This window comes from Helianthus annuus, chromosome 12, assembly GCF_002127325.2.
Source record: "Helianthus annuus cultivar XRQ/B chromosome 12, HanXRQr2.0-SUNRISE, whole genome shotgun sequence".
In the NCBI taxonomy this organism is placed as follows: domain Eukaryota; kingdom Viridiplantae; phylum Streptophyta; class Magnoliopsida; order Asterales; family Asteraceae; genus Helianthus; species Helianthus annuus.
In genome coordinates this window covers 12,769,928-12,786,059 of record NC_035444.2, presented here as the reverse complement: position 1 = coordinate 12,786,059, position 16,132 = coordinate 12,769,928, and the positions used below count along the sequence as shown (strand labels likewise).

Below are 16,132 nucleotides of genomic sequence, written 5' to 3'. Positions count from 1 at the left end.
ATAGGATTCACGTCAGCTATGGAGCCCCTTTAATTTGGAGGGTGTGGATGGAGCCTCTATTAAACAAAATAAAAAAAAAAAAACATTTGATTGGTCCAAATTGAAGGTTTAGGCGCTATAGAGTGTTACCATGATGGAGCCCCACATGAAGGGTGTAGTGATGGATGGTGACGTGGCGGGGATGGAGCCCCATGGAGCCCCCACACCTCATAGCCTTAGGTAAGAATAAAGTAGGGTATGATTAGGGACATTATATATTCACATATTATCTTAAATGTTGTTTTTTTAAAACCTTTGCAATACTCTACTAAAAATAAAGATATTAAATTCCATATTCTATGGTATATGTATTCTTGAAAATAATAGCATTAAAAAGTTATCGGATTTTATAAAAAATGGAGTTAATGATGATGTCTATTCCTTCTTTTGCTATTCCACCCATACTCTACATAAAAAAATGGAGTTAATGATGATGTCTATTCCTTCTTTTGCTATTCCACCCATATTCTACATAAGATTAGATATGAATGTTTTCACAGTTTAATCAATCCAGTGCTATAAAAGGGGAGACATCTACTACAAAGTATATCTTTTTTTAGGACAATGATTCACAGACCAATTAGTTTGGGGGAAGTGGGAAGGTTTACCCACTTATATGGGGTGACGAATTGTGTCTCCGGTTCAAATTGACAATAATATGTCAACCGTGGGATTCCTACTCGTGACCTGGGTGATCAAAGGCCTAACCGGATGATCTAGCCGTCCAAAAAAGTATCTTTTTTTTTTTTTGGATATACCATGAAACACAAAATTTTATTATCTTTGAGTGTATAACATTGCTAAACTTTTTTTTTGTGTGAGATATACCATAGATAGAAAATTTTTTATCTTTGATTTGAGTGTATAATATTGCTAATGTTTTTTTAATTATTTTAAGATGGCATGTGATTATATCACCTCATAGGTAATTATACAACCTAATAGTACATGAACATATAACCATGGTACTTATGTCCTTCGCCTAAAATACACGTGTCGCATTTTGATGGCTTCCGACCTCTCACAAATATAACATTCGTATAATAATTGCCCCACGTACATATATACACACACGCACACCTACACACTAGAGGGGTGCCCTCGCATACATAGGGAGGTCTATATTAACTTTGAGTACACTCAAGATCAACTATCGAACCGATATAGCAGAAGACTTGCTTAGAACGCTCGGTCAAGAATTACTTTAACATAGTCATTCACATTTCACTTTTGTTGTGAGCAGTACGAATGTACACTTAATGATTCAAATAAATCTAATTTGCAGTTATGGTAAAAACGGTATCACATTAAACCTTTATGAAGCCCTCGAGTTGTTCATTGCAAGAGAAATCACATATCCAAACACCACTACTCTAATAAGCAACATAAATCTCTCTTTAATTTCTCTTTAAATTTGAAATATACCATAGACCACAACAAACATAAAAAAGGAAAAGAAAATTATAAAAAAATGTGACCAATGGCTTTGATTAATACAAAAGGAAGGTGGTGTGGACCATGAACAAAACTAGATACAATTACACCAGCTGTAGCTCTTATGTAATGGTTTGTCAATTGCCAAGAAACGAAAACCGTTTTTGGCGATTATTTATAATCCGATCCTTTGGGGATGATGTTCCCGCTTGCCGCATAAGCTCTGTCAGCACACAATTATCATCTTATCAGACTCCCAATTTACAATATATTCATTTGTGTGTACAAAATGAGAATTTTGATCTTTTGATCATGAAGGGGACAATCATGATGTGAAAGACATAACAGAGGGAACAATCAACCACTAAAATATGATCTTTTTTTTTCTAAACGGCTAACTCACACACCCTTTAAACCTACTTTTAGTTCAGTACGGTTTTTTTATTTATATATTTTATTTAAATAGTTTAAAATTCTCACTAATAATATATTTAACACATTTTTTGGATATTGTATAATACATAATATTTATCTATGCAATGTTTTTGTATGAAAGATCTTGATTTTATTCGGAATTTAATATATCTTCGTTTGTGTTCATGAACGATTGTTTGTGTTCGTTTATGTTCATAAATACTTGTCTGTGTTCATGAGCGTTCCTTTGTGGTCATGAACATTCGTTTGTGTTTACGTTCGTTACCTGAAATTAACGAACAAATATGAACACATTCATTTCCTTAACGAACGAACACCAACAGAAAATCTCGTTCGGTAAGTGTTCATAAACAGTTCGTGAACAGACGTATATCCTTAACGAACTTCGTTTGGTTCATTTGCAGCGCTATCTCCCGCTGTGTATGTGTACGTGTGTATGTACATGTATTTGTATACATGTATATATGCATATGCATATAGGAACTAGAGCTATCTGAAAGAATGGAAGAATAAACTCACCTCGTTTTCTTTCAAGCTCTTCTGCGAGTTCTTCTTTCCATCTTCTTTGTCTCTCTGAGAAGCTTGCACTACAATTAACATGTTTTAATCTTAAAGTCTTGATTGCATTTTGTTGTAATTAGCACATATAGCATGTAACAAGAGATTACTAACAACAAACCTTGGACTAATGGCATGTTTTTGAGAATCAAGAACATTCTCATTCAATTGAGCATGTGAAGGTGACAAACATTCATGCAGATTTGGATCATTTACGCCCCCGATATTTGATACTCGGTCAGATCTATTAGCGGATCTGCCGATATAAGAAACATCAACAGCTGAAGATAGCCTCTTTCTTAGCAGCCTGTTATTACTATTAGGTGATTTGCTTTTAGGCGGTAAGTTGAGGTGACTTGATGAGTTTTCCTTGTTTTCGTTCCCAACGGGAGAAATGGCTGCGTTTAAGGAGTTGTAAAACTCTTCGTATAGAGGCGTTTGCATCTTCTTTAAATCTAAAGCCTGTATAGGTAACCGAAAAGATTAAGTAAGTTAACCTCTACTATAGGTCGCAATTTCGGCACATCTTTTTAAAAAATGGTTAGAACGGGTTGAAGTAGTCCGAAGTGTTTATTGCAATTCTCACGGTTCTCTACATAATTGGAATGAAAACAACTTCCTAGTTATTTAATTTAAGGATTTAGATTATTTATGTGACAAAATTGTCTTGTTTAGAAGAAAAAATAATTAGATAAAAAAGTGTATGGGAACTAGAGGTGGGCAAAAAACCGGTTTGAAAAAAAAAAACGAACTGGTTTGGAAAAAAAATCCGGTTTCAACCCGACTCGGCCCGACAGTTTGGATAGTGGTTCATATTCTCGATCTCTAAAAGCGGTTTATAAACCGAAACGATTCTAAAAATCAGGTTTTTTTTTACCCAAACGGGTTTATAAACCGGCTCGGATTGATTCAATCGATTTGGGATTTGATCCTTGGAAACCGGTTTGGAAAAAAAACAGGTTTGTTTTTCCCTAAAAAACCGGTTTGGTTTTTTTTATGAAAAAAAAGAAAACATTGTGGGCGGCTTTCAACCAGTTCGACCCATTTGACTCGTTTTCTTTTTAGCTAACTTCTTTCTATTCTACTAGACTGGTTAGATCCAATTGTCAATCAAATGGATCAAAACTGCCAAACTTTAGCTTTATTACAGAAAAAAAAAAAAAAACTGTAAAAGAATTCACCTTCTCATCCAGAAATGCTCTTATCTTTATTTCTGTATCTTCTTCATCTTCCTCAACTCCAGGAGTCCCATTAGGAAACGTAAAATCATTGTCTTCATTACCTAATTCTCCAGGGATCTCTGTACTAATTTCCGCAACTTGACATGAAAACAAGTTCACAGCGTTTGTTCCCACTTCCGGACTTCCATCAAACCGGCAGGACCAGTCATCATCGGGTTCATTCATGGGATTAAAACTCTGTCTCAAACAAGATATTAATAATAACCTCGTTAGCATTAAGATACCCTCGTTCGAAATATGTGTATGTGTATGTGTATTTGTTATACCTTATTGACATTATTAGTGAGTAAAGTGGAATCAAGTTTCATAGATTTGCCAGCCATGAGATCATCATCCAACTGACACATGTCATCGTCGTATCTGTTTGAACCCCACATTGGTCCTCCGGAAAATTTCTCAGGGTATATAGTCGAGCACCTCACACTATTCATATTTTGAGCATCCATGGTACCATGCTTTGTTTTCATCTCTGGGCTAATGCTGCATTAACAATCACCTTTGCATTTGTTATTGCAAAATCTACAGGCGGCAAAATGGGATCCGATTGCTCGGGCAGGTTTAATAACAGGTCAAATCAGTTTAGATACATTTTTTGTCCATTTGACCCAAAACAGTTTTGTCCAATTTTTTTTTTAACTTTTTAAAAATAAATCTTGAGTCAAGTATGATTAGAAAATTTGTTTTATTTCAAAACTAGAGAAGTTTATGAATAAAATACACTTCAGATGACTTTTGACAAGTTTCATTTTGAGCGCTTTTTTTTACCCTTTTGACCCGTTAGCATAGTTGTTAATAGCGCTCATAGCAGGCACTATAGCGAATAGTGTAGCGAAGTGCTCATGTGTCGCTATCTGATTTTGGCGCCTCCATAGCGGGTAAATAGCGGGATTTTTGTTTTTGTTTTTTTCTGTTTCAATATAAATAGCGGGATTTTATAGGTATAAAATAGCGAGATTTTAGGATTTATGTTAAATATACGTATAAAACAGCGTATTTGGATATAATATACATATAGAAATAGGGATTTTAGGTTTTATGTTAAATATACATATAAAACAGCGTATTTGGATATAGTATACATATAAAATATTTCTAAAATTTTCTTCACGTGTGTCGCTAAACATAAAATAGCGCCTGCTATTTCATCGCTGTCACTACGTAGCGTATAGGTAGCTTGTCGCTATTGTCCGCTATTCGCTATTAACAACTATGCCCATTAGAGATAAAAGCACAACCTGAATCAACCCATTCATACGTATATGGGTGAAAAATACGTATTCGATAGCTAAAACTAATATAGCTAATAAAAACAAGCTGATGACAAAAAATCTTACGGTTTTGTGGGTTCCTGCCTAGACGTTGATAATTGATTGCCAGATGTGTCCTGATATCAAGAAAAAATGGCAAGATTTTGAATACTAATGGTAAAAGAATCTTTGATTCTAAGAAACTGAATTACGGATGCTTCATGCAAGAACCTTAACCATAACTGATGTGCGAAAGACCGGATGAGTCTCGTTATACTCCCCAGTGACAAAAGGATGCTGCAAAGAATCATCAAAAACCATGAAACCGAACATTTTTTTAAGTTGAAGAGGAAAAGAAAAATGCTCTAAATACAAATGTGAGAATCACCTGCAGCAACTCGGATGCATTAGACCGGAGATCCGGTTCCCTGCAAGCGCGTTGGAAATTATTTAAATGTAAGAAATAAAAATAAAATGTTAAATATGTAGAGGATAATATATATTAGATGTGAACAAAGAAATGAGAAGTCCGTGCTGCCATGCATAAGGATGGACAAAATAATAGACAGTTGTATGAAATAAATAACAATTACAAGAACGTAAACAAAATACATACTTTTGAAGGCATTTTAATAGAAACTCCTTTGCCTCAGAAGAAAGATGGTCCGGTATAGGTGGATGAGCTTTTGTTGTTCCTATATGGAAGAGAGCAGCAACCTGAAGGGAACACACATAATTTACTACGCATGTAAATAGCGACAAGCTACCAATATGTCGGGCTAGTGAAGACTTTATTGGGTCGGTTGTTTAATAAATACCCCTCATTGTAATTGTAATCTTGCGCCTTCTGTAATTTTTAGTTTTTTGATAAGTATAAATAGCGATGCCCATTAGGATTCTTTTTTGTTTCACGATTGAAAAAAGAAGCGTATTTAGATGAAATATACATGTAAAAATAGCATATTTTGATTAAATACTACTTTATCGCTAAACATGAAATCGCGGGCACTGTTTCGTTGCTATCACTACGTAGCATATAGTGTTAGGTATCAAGTGACGCAGCGGAACCAACACACACACAGACGATAAACACGCAAACAAAAATAAACACGGCACAAAATTTTTACGTGGGCACAACGCCACGTAGCGCACTATAGCGAGCACTATAGCCGCTATTGACAACTAGGGTGTGTGTGTGTGTGTCATAACTGATTCTAAAACATTAACCAGAAACTGTCACATTCCAGTGCACTCACAAATTCACAATGCATAAACAGATGCATGTAAATACCTACCTCCTGATATTGTTCGCTCCATGGAGGCTTTCCGGTTGCCATTTCGATAACAGTACATCCAACACTCCATATATCAGCAGAGCTACCAATAAAACAAGGTAAACATAATTCATCTAATGGTGCAAGTGAGTGTATGACTGCATACTGTAAGTCTTAATGTTTTGTATCATTTCCACATGTATAGCGTACATACGCATGAGTTGTGTTATTTCACTTACAAGCTATGGCCAGTCTGAAGTATAACTTCAGGAGCCATCCAATACGGGGTGCCCTTCATTGATTTCGCACCAGTCATTGTAGCCTACAGGATTATACGAAAGCACTCAGTTACAGAGAGATTTTTTCAAACAGAAATAAATATTAAATATTGAATCAGATAGCGTGCATACCAGCTCAACAACTTTCTTGGAGGCCCCAAAATCTGCAAGTTTAATCTGTCCTTTATTATCGACAAGTATATTTGCCCCCTGCGAGATCATTTGTCACATTTTTTATATATAATATATACACACACTAATGGCTAACACCATACTGTACAGCTAGGGGTGCAAATGAGCCAAGCGGCTCGAGAAAAAGCTCGAAACGAGCCGAGCTTTATAGAGCCCGAGCCGAGATTGAGCCTAAAAAAAAGCTCGTTTATTTATCGAGCCCGAGCCTGGCATGTGAAGCTGTCAGGCTCGTCGAGCCTTAGGGTAATATTAGTTTTTATTAATATTTAATAATATTTACCTCTTATTTAAAGTTGTCTAGTAAACGAGCTGAGCCGAGCTTATTTAAACTTGTTTACGAGCTGAGCCCGAAGCTAAAAATAAGCCTGTTTAGTAAACGAGCCCGAGCTTCACTTATCGAGCTTGTGAACCTAAACGAGTCTATTATTTTTCTTTAATATATTAACTAATAGATAATGAACGAGCCGGGCTCGAGACAAGCTTGAGCTCGGGCTTGGCTCGGCTCGTTTGCACCCGTGTACTGCTTACGGACACACCCATATATATTTGAAATTACCTTAATGTCCCTGTGCATGATACCATTTTTGTGGAGATACTCCAGCCCCAATAATATTTGCTTTGTGTACATTCTTATCACCTGCTCCGTGTACAAACTAGAGATAAGTTTGAATTTCCAAATGTTAAAAAAGTTTAACGAGAAATTCTGAAATTTCAAAACTGTCCACTATATATTTTGTCTTTAGAAGGGAAATCAGCCTTTAGTAACATTAGAATTTCGAGAACCGTAATTCTAAATTCACAACATCTTTCTAACCTTACGACGATTTATAATAAATTATGAAAACAGTAACTTACCGATTCAGGGAAGGAACCAAATTTTCCAAGGAGTGATGAGATGGATCCACCGGGAACGAATTCCAAGAAGATATTTAAAGACTCCTCCTCTCTAGCGGTTCCCAGGTACCTCTGTAACGTAATTTAAAAAAAAAGTTAGTTGAATTATGATAGAAATCGCCATTCACAAATTGCAAGATGATTAATAGGTACTTACAACAATATTTGGATGTGAAAGATTCTTTAATAGCTTCACCTCTTCTTCCAGCTCCCGGATGTGTGCCTATCATGTTTGAAATTTTGAGTTTAATTAAATATTATTTAAATCCCAGTAAATAACCATTTTTTGTTCATTATGAAAGACTATCTACGTTTAAGTCGGTAAATGATTATCAAGCAAGAGTGAAAACTAGCATGGCATATAAGAGATGTTATCATAATGAAAGAATTACTAGGTAAAAGGTTGAATTTTCTATGATCGACTCCACAAATTAAAATCTTCAGTAACAAAGCTTACTTGCTTAAATATGTATGACAAAACTATAAAAGTACACAACTAAAACATATATCTTCTCTACCACATGTCAAATTATGGATCTAACTTTATGAACGGGAAAAATACTAGATTCTCAGTTTTCCCTCTATCTAACAATACCTATCCACCAAAACCTCAATGGGCAATGTGTGTGTTGTATTTAATTGCTTATATGACTTCCTTTACTAGAGGAAGAAAAGGTGATCCACAAGGCTAGTAGATTATTAAATAAATTGGCCCGTATAGATGGATCATGAATCAGTACTTAAATCGACCAAAGAACTACTTGAGTCACATTCAATTACAGTTTTGGACACAAAAAATAATAACTAGATATAAGGAGGAAGAAAAGTGGAAACAACGGCCATATTAACCACTGAAGAAAAAAAAATATAGCCCAAATTAATAAAAAAATATGAACATAACCCCAAACACAAAAAAGCACAACATGAAAGCTTAATTTTTATATAATTTAAACTAGTTTGCCCTTCACAATTGTATTTTAAACTACTAATCTGTAAATAGTAATTGAACCAGTTACGGACCGAAGTGGATCATGATTCATTAGCTAACAGATCAAATTTTGACCTACTTAGATAGATAATCAAATCATATCAAATTACTTAGCAAAAATTTAAGCTTATGCTAATAGAAACACACCTGTGTTTTGTCTTTCGAAGCCGTATTCACAATAATTGAAACCTGCATATCAATAATCCAAATCACAAGTCAACACCAAATCAACAAAATTATTAAGTAATAACACCACAAATAACATCTATCATAAATCATAAATAATCATATAATTAACATCAAATTAAGCCTTAAACCTGTTTAACAGCAAGTAACTCCCCCGAATCCAGATTCATCCCCATATAAACCCTACCAAACGCTCCACAACCGATTAATTCCCCTTTCCGCCACCGGATCTGAGAACCGGCCTCTTCTTTCTTCATCCTCCTCGGTGGCGGTAGTGCTTGAACAGACGATTTATTAAAAAGTCCGATTCTCGATTTTCGAATGCTCGAACCGATTTTTTCAACAAATCCGCCGAACGAGGCACCGACGCCGTCGTCATTGCCGGCGGCGGCGGCTGAGGGTTTGAAGACTAGCGATCGGCGAACGGATCCGATGAAATCTTGCATTGTCTGGTGTGGAGTGTGAATTTGAGGATGATTAAGTGATGAATTTGAACATGAAATTGTGTAGTGATGAGAGAGAGAGAGAGAGCCGTTGCTAATATTGAGTTTGAAAATTGGAAAAATAAAGAAATGGAAAAATGGGAGTTTACGTTGGGGGATTTTTTGTTTATGCGAATCAATTTTGCCCTAAAAAGACTCCTTTTATTTTAATGTAATAATAATTAAAGAGTGTTGTAGTTTGACTCTTGTGTCCTTTTTAAGTATATACCGAAGTGATTCCCTCTTTGAACGGTTACTTATAAAAAAAATCATACGGGACTTAATTGGTTTTTTAACATTTTGTTATACATAAGCATGCAAACGAACCAAACGTTCGACGAACAGTTTGTAAATCGTTTGGTAGGAAGTTTGTTTGTGTTCGTTCGTTTATTAAACAAACAAACACGAACAAGAAATTTTGTTTATTTAGTTAAATGAACGAACATGAACAGAGGCCGCGTTCGTTCATTTATGTTCATGAACGTTTGGTATCGTATTCGTTTATGTTCGAGAGTTTATTAGTGTTTTTAACTTTTATATTTTATTTAAATTTAAATAATAGTTCATTAATGTTTTTAACATTTATATTTTATTTAATAGTTCAAAGTTCCAACAAATAAAATATTTAGTAAGGGGATATTGGATTTAAATAAGCACAACTTTCACCAATTGGCCGATAATGCTCCCAATTTTCGCTTTGTACACCAGAACTTCCAACTTTCAACTTATTGGCCGATAACACTCCCTAACTAACTGAACCCTAACCCAGTTAGTTTTTGCTGACTTGGCATCTGATGTGGGCTGACGTGGCATATGATGTGGCAGCTGACATGGAAATGTTTGATGACGTGGGAGCTGACATAGCATTTTTGATGATGTGGCGGCTGACATCAGCTAACTGGGTTAGGGTTCAGTTAGTTAGGGAGTGTTATCGGCCAATAAGTTGACGTTGGGAGTGCTGGTGTACAAATTGAAAGTTGGGAATGTTATCGGCCAACTGGTAAAAGTTGAGGTTATTTAAATCCAATAACTCTTTAATAAGTGTTAGTGCATTATATACTTTGTTCATGAACGTTTGTTTGTGTTCGTTTGTTTTCATTTGTGTCATGAACATTAGTTTGTGCTCATTTGTGTTCATCAACGTTCGTTTTTGTTCGTTGCCTAAAATTAACAAACAAACACAAACGAACACGAACAAGTTCATTTCCTTAACAAATGAACACAAACATAACATCTTGTTCAGTAAGTGTTCATGAACAACTCGTGAGCACATATATTTCTTAAAAATCGAACATAAATAACGTCTTGTTACTTAAAACCATATAAATAGTTATGTATATATTGTTTTTATGTGATCTATATAAAATTTGTTACTTAAAACCATATAAATAGTTATGTATATTGTATTTTGTGATACGAATTTCGTTCTCTTTGTGCATTTAGGTATCTTCCATACACTACCTACAAATGCTTATACGACTTGCATGATTAGTTAACAGTCATGTTTTGGTTTATCAGTTTTGGATAATCACTTTTATGTTGGTTCAGAGCTTAAGATAAACTAAAATTAACCTATTTATCCTTTTTTTATAGAATTTATGGAAAACTTTGTCCTCGTTTCACAAAAAGTTAATATTTTTCATGGAATTTCATGGAATTTCGTAATCTTTCAAATTATATAAAAAGATGTCAAGCATCTACAAATATGATCAGCTATTTTCGGAGAAAAACATATGCTAACTGTGGGTTTACTTGTGTGATTAATAGTGACTAAGTGTACATTAGGCTGCACGGTATGGAGGACCATCCTGGTCCGTCCTCTACCGGCGACGAACCGCCCTCCACGCCGCCCCCCTCCGTCACCGTCTTCGACGTCGAGCTGCGGACGTTCAAGACGATCCAAGCTGGTGGGCCCCCTTTGTTTGTGATTTGTACACCATATGTAGACCTTGTTTCTTATCCCTATACTTTTCCATCAACCTCTGTATAATGTGTAACGTTTCCATAGTTAACCATCCTGGCATAAAATCAAACTGGTTCACCGTAACTTGAGTTTATTTTCTAACTCTAGTCTTAATCACCCTCACCCAATGTTTCATAGTGTGGCCTATCAACTTAATCCCTCTACAATTCTCACACGCATTCAACATCTTCTTTGTTCTTATATAGTGGCACTATGACACTATTCCTCCATTAATATGACATTCTTTCAGATTTGATGAAAGACTGAACAAATTTGTTAGCCATTGGGTTTCTTCATCTTCTAAACACTTTCACACCTCGACTGGGATGTTGTCCGTACCAACTGCCTTAGCCTTTCCCATCTCCCTAAGTGCTGCCATCACCTCTCAATGTGTGATCTCCTGACAATAGAAGTTATTATGTGGTCGCCTTTGAGTTGTGGGGATGTCGTTTTGCCATTGGTCAGTCCTCCTGTTGTTGAAGAGATTATGAAATTAGGTTTGCCATATCAACTTAATGTCTCGTTCCCTAACTAAACCTCCTCCATCGTTTCCCTTAATATACTTCCCTGCTCCTAGATCCTGCTTCCTACGATCCCTAGCTTTAGCACTCTTGAACATATCATGTTCCTTTTTTTTGTTTATAAGTGTTCATACATCTTCTTGTATGTTGTGTTCTTTGCCTCAGTCACTGCCTTCTTCGCCACCCTTTTAGCCTTTTTGTATCTCTTCCTCAATCTTACACTCACGCTCTCCTCCTCGTTTGTGCAATGGGTTCTCATTTCTTATGCAATGGGATCTGAAAATCGAGCAAGTATGGGAAGAGGTTGTACATAACTGACGGTAGACTGAGTGATATGAGATGGATAGACGGAGAGTTTGAAAATTAACTATGGCATATTATGGTGGCGGATTCATGGTAGGGTAGTAGCGATTTCAGGCGAGGTAACTGGTGGATGGTGTTGGTGTTTCAAAAGAAGAAGGGGGTGGGGGGAGCAATAAGAATGAAGAGGGGGAACCAATTGTTTTGGTGCTTCAAGGGATGTGAGTGCTAAGATGATGGTGGCGCAATGAAGATGGTGAGACCGATCTGGTGAGAAGGCAACAACGGTAGTGTATTATGGTGGCGATGGTGTTATAATGTGGTGGTCATGATGGTGTATTGTGATGGTGGTGGTGGTAGGTTGGTAGGATTTGATTTGTGGGTAAATAGATATAGAAAGATAGATGGTTTGAGTAGGTGTGTGTGCCTGCATATGTATATGTATATTTTTTGTTGATATTTTTAATGTTAACGGTATTTTGGTAATTTCACAAAAGGATATGATTTGTGGGTAAGTAGAGAGAGATGGGTTAAGTAGGTGTGTGTATGTGCGTTTGTGTCTGCATATGTATATGTATCTATTTTGATTTTATTTCTAATGTTAAGAGTATTTTGGTAATTTCATAAAATCTAACTGACAAAATCTAATAGAGTTTGTCTTTTGAACTTGAGAAACTAAGATTAGAAACCATTAATGTAACGCCCTGCTATTTCGTACTTTCTATATGTGGAAACCTTCGTTTATTATTCTATTTTTGGTAACTTTGTATTCTTGTAATCGTTCGCTCGTTGTAATCGATGTAAAATCCGATACTTAAATCATAATGAAATTCGTATTTTCGTTACATTTGAGTTTTATACGTCTTATACATGTTCATGCGCTCAAAAACATTATTCATGTGACACTTTATTCATACTTTGTGCTAAACATGTCAAACTTGCAAACTTGTAAACTATATGCTAAACTTATACAATTTCGATACTTATTTACAGCACATATACGTGTTTATACTTGTTTTATATTGGTAATATGAAATAATTACATTCTATACCCTTAAACATGTTTCTTGTACCTAAAATACCCTAAAATGCACTCAAAACATCGAAACTTGGAAGTTAAGGGGCTAAATTGTAAAAAAAAATCAAACTTCAGCCCACCTGGGGAGAGTCATGGCCCGCGAGAGGAATGGGCTTGGGCTTCGCGGCCCGCGAGAGCAGCCCAACTCGAAATCCTTTGATCAGACGCGATTTTTTGGCGCAATTTGGTGTGTTATTTGAGTTTTAAACTCATTTTGACATTAAATACCCAACCACAACCTAACCCAACACTCCCCTATAAATCCCACACCTAATCCTTACATTTTCCACTTTGCAACTTGTCTAAAACACTCTCAAATCAGTTCATATCTTGCTGCTAATCTGAAGTTCGAGCAGATTCATACCAAGTTACAAAAGTATGCACAACTTTCTCAATTTTTAACGGTTTTCATCCATTCTTCTTCCCACTTGCTTGGAACAATCTTAGGAACATTTCCAGGGGTTTTCCATGGAAAACCAAGCTCTGGAATGTCACCAAAAAGGCTTCAAAGTTGACTGTTTGTTTATGTTTTTCATTTAAACTTGTTAATCTTAGTTGAACTTGAGTCTAACTCATCTCAAACCTATGTCCTAATGCTCATAATCAATTGAATAGTTAGTTGGGCTTAAAAACAAGGCTGAGAAATTATTACTCAGAGGTTAAAACCTCACAAACATTCTGTTTTAAGAAGGGTTTTACCCACAAGAAGTCTTCAAGCTTAAAGCTTGATGTATGTGTGATTGTTAGACTAGCTTGGGCTATCTTTCATAAAAATCCACTCACTTCTTGATGTTTACCATAGATTAGATGTTCATATTTCATTATTCCTTGTAAGTTCATGACCCTCCTTGTTGTTTATAACAACAAGCGTAGCGGTGAACAATGGAGGTATCTAATTGGAAGCTTTGATCTTCCTACCTCATGCATTCTATGATACTTAGAGGTGCCTAAATGAAGACTTTAATCTTCTACCTCATACTTGACATATGTGATATTATATACACTATGTATTACTTATGTAACAACCAAATAATCGAACTCTTGGTGATGAACTAATGGACATTCGTCAAGCTAGTAGATTGTATCATCTTAGGCCTTGACAACTTGTCACGATTCTAATGGAACCTTGTTCCATGAAAACATTTAAAACTCTTTTAGAGTTTCATAGTATCAAGAACGAGTGTCGTAGGTGTTAGATGATTATTTTTTTATGTTTACTTTCATGTAATTTAAAATTTCGAATCTAAATCTTCCGATTTCCCCGAATTCAAACACCTATGTGTCACACCCCAACCGATGGCGGAAACATCGGGATGAGACGTACAAACTGTTCAAAGACATCATAACACTAAATGTGACAATATAATTAAATTCCATTTATTAAAATTCCAAAGTTTCATACATTGACATAAAAAGGAAATAACAAAACATCAAACATAGATTATTTCATAGGTGGGTTTCTAGGCCATCCTATTTATTTCTTCAAATCTTGATTCCTCATCCTGCAGTATGCATTTAAAATAAAGTCAACAAAACATGTTGGCGAGTATACAAGTTTGATAGTAGTATAATATGTTTGAAATAGATTAACATGCTCAAATCCACGTGACTATATGATTTCATATTAACAGTTATACTCGTAACGATGATATCTATGTGTTCAAACCAAAGTTTAACGCAATTAACATAGCCTAACCCTAGAAGGGTGGTAAATGAGTAACATAGAATAAACCTAACAATACCCATAATATTATGGGAGGGGCGTTACAACCTACAGCGCTGCCATTGTTAGGGGAGGCTTGCAAAGTTAATGAACACACAAATCATAAATGTTTAACAGTAGCATAACATGAATAACATGAGTCAAATAGATTCACATGAGATGTGGATTGAAAGTGCAAAAATGTTTAATATAGTGTGTTTGATATAGAAATGCATACTACACCCATAAGTGTAAAATAGAAAATGGGTCATGTATACTCACCTTAGGTTGCGTTGCGATTTTCTTGGAAAAGATTAAGAACAAGAGATTGCCCAAAAGAATGTGCACAAGAGATTTACCCTATTAATTTTGAGGATTTGTTAAATATTGGGAATTTATTTAAATAACAAGACATTTATAAAAATAATATTAATATTTCTAAAATAGCAATCATATGTCTCATATTTTTATATTTAATGAAATATATGACAATTTATTTTATAAATAAGTGAGTAAAACTAAATGTATAATATTAGAATAATATTTCTGATTTTTCCAACATATTATAAATACTAAAATTCTGGATTATTTAGATAATAATTTCCTATTATTATATATATAAAATAACAATTCTGATTATTAAATATATATATATATATATATATATATATATAAATGATAATTCTGCTTTAATAAAAATAATAATTCTGAATATAAATTCAGATTTAATAAAGTAATAATTCTGAAATATAAATTCTGATTTAAATAAATCATACTTCTGATTTTATAATATAAATTCTGAAAAATAATAAATTCTGATTTAAAATAAAAATTCTGATTTAAATAATAAATCTGATTATATAAATAATATTTCTGATTTTATAAAATAATATTTCAGATTTAAAATATATTATTAATAAATCTGTTTTTTTTAATATTAATCCTTATTCTAAATAGATATATTAATAATGTATTTGTATAAAATATATCTGATTATAGTTAAACTAGATTAGAACCCCGTGTATTACACGGGCTGAATAAATGTGAATTTATATATTAAATAATAAAATAATATATCTTTAAAAACTTTGTTTATTACATGGATTGAATACATATAATTTTATATACTAAAAAATAAAAAGTTATATCTTTAAAAACCCCTTGTATTGTTGTACAGGTTGAATAAATATAATTTTATACATCAAATAATGAAGACTAAATTGTCATTTTAGTACCTGAGTTTTGTCCAAATTTGTCATTTTAGTTCAAATAGTTTTTTTTTGCCTCTGGGTCCCTGACTTTTCCCTTTTGTTATCATTT

At 34.4% G+C, this 16,132-nt stretch overlaps 1 protein-coding gene across 3 annotated transcripts; it reads right to left on the bottom strand.

The window, feature by feature from the left end:
* Positions 1-1,421: 1,421 nt before the first annotated feature.
* Positions 1,422-9,334, bottom strand: LOC110894129 (mitogen-activated protein kinase kinase kinase NPK1). 3 transcript variants are annotated; one of them, XM_022141311.2, is made up of 17 exons: positions 8,898-9,334; positions 8,728-8,769; positions 7,750-7,815; positions 7,554-7,664; positions 7,255-7,335; positions 6,639-6,716; positions 6,468-6,550; positions 6,250-6,331; positions 5,571-5,671; positions 5,343-5,382; positions 5,186-5,251; positions 5,042-5,091; positions 3,974-4,187; positions 3,648-3,884; positions 2,588-2,928; positions 2,428-2,495; positions 1,422-1,696 (listed from the first exon to the last, which is right to left on the bottom strand). In XM_022141311.2, the coding sequence occupies exons 1-17, from the start codon at positions 9,210-9,212 to the stop codon at positions 1,611-1,613; spliced, it is 2,061 nt and encodes a 686-aa protein (XP_021997003.1). In that variant the 5' UTR covers positions 9,213-9,334; the 3' UTR covers positions 1,422-1,610. The 3 variants fall into 3 exon arrangements, with proteins under 3 accessions (XP_021997003.1, XP_021997004.1, XP_021997005.1); XM_022141312.2 differs by having other exon boundaries at positions 5,192-5,251; XM_022141313.2 differs by having other exon boundaries at positions 5,198-5,251.
* Between the last annotated feature and the right edge of the window lie 6,798 nt (positions 9,335-16,132).

Excerpts from the sequence above, each read along its gene's own strand:
- LOC110894129 (XM_022141311.2), bottom strand. The coding sequence starts at position 9,212 with ATGCAAGATTTCATCGGATCCGTTCGCCGATCGCTAGTCTTCAAACCC. Across the intron at positions 6,551-6,638 it reads CCAAGAAAGTTGTTGAGCTG|GCTACAATGACTGGTGCGAA; the intron begins GTATGCACGCTA and ends ATAATCCTGTAG. Across the intron at positions 4,188-5,041 it reads AGGCAGGAACCCACAAAACC|CATTAGCCCAGAGATGAAAA; the intron begins GTAAGATTTTTT and ends TTGTTAATGCAG.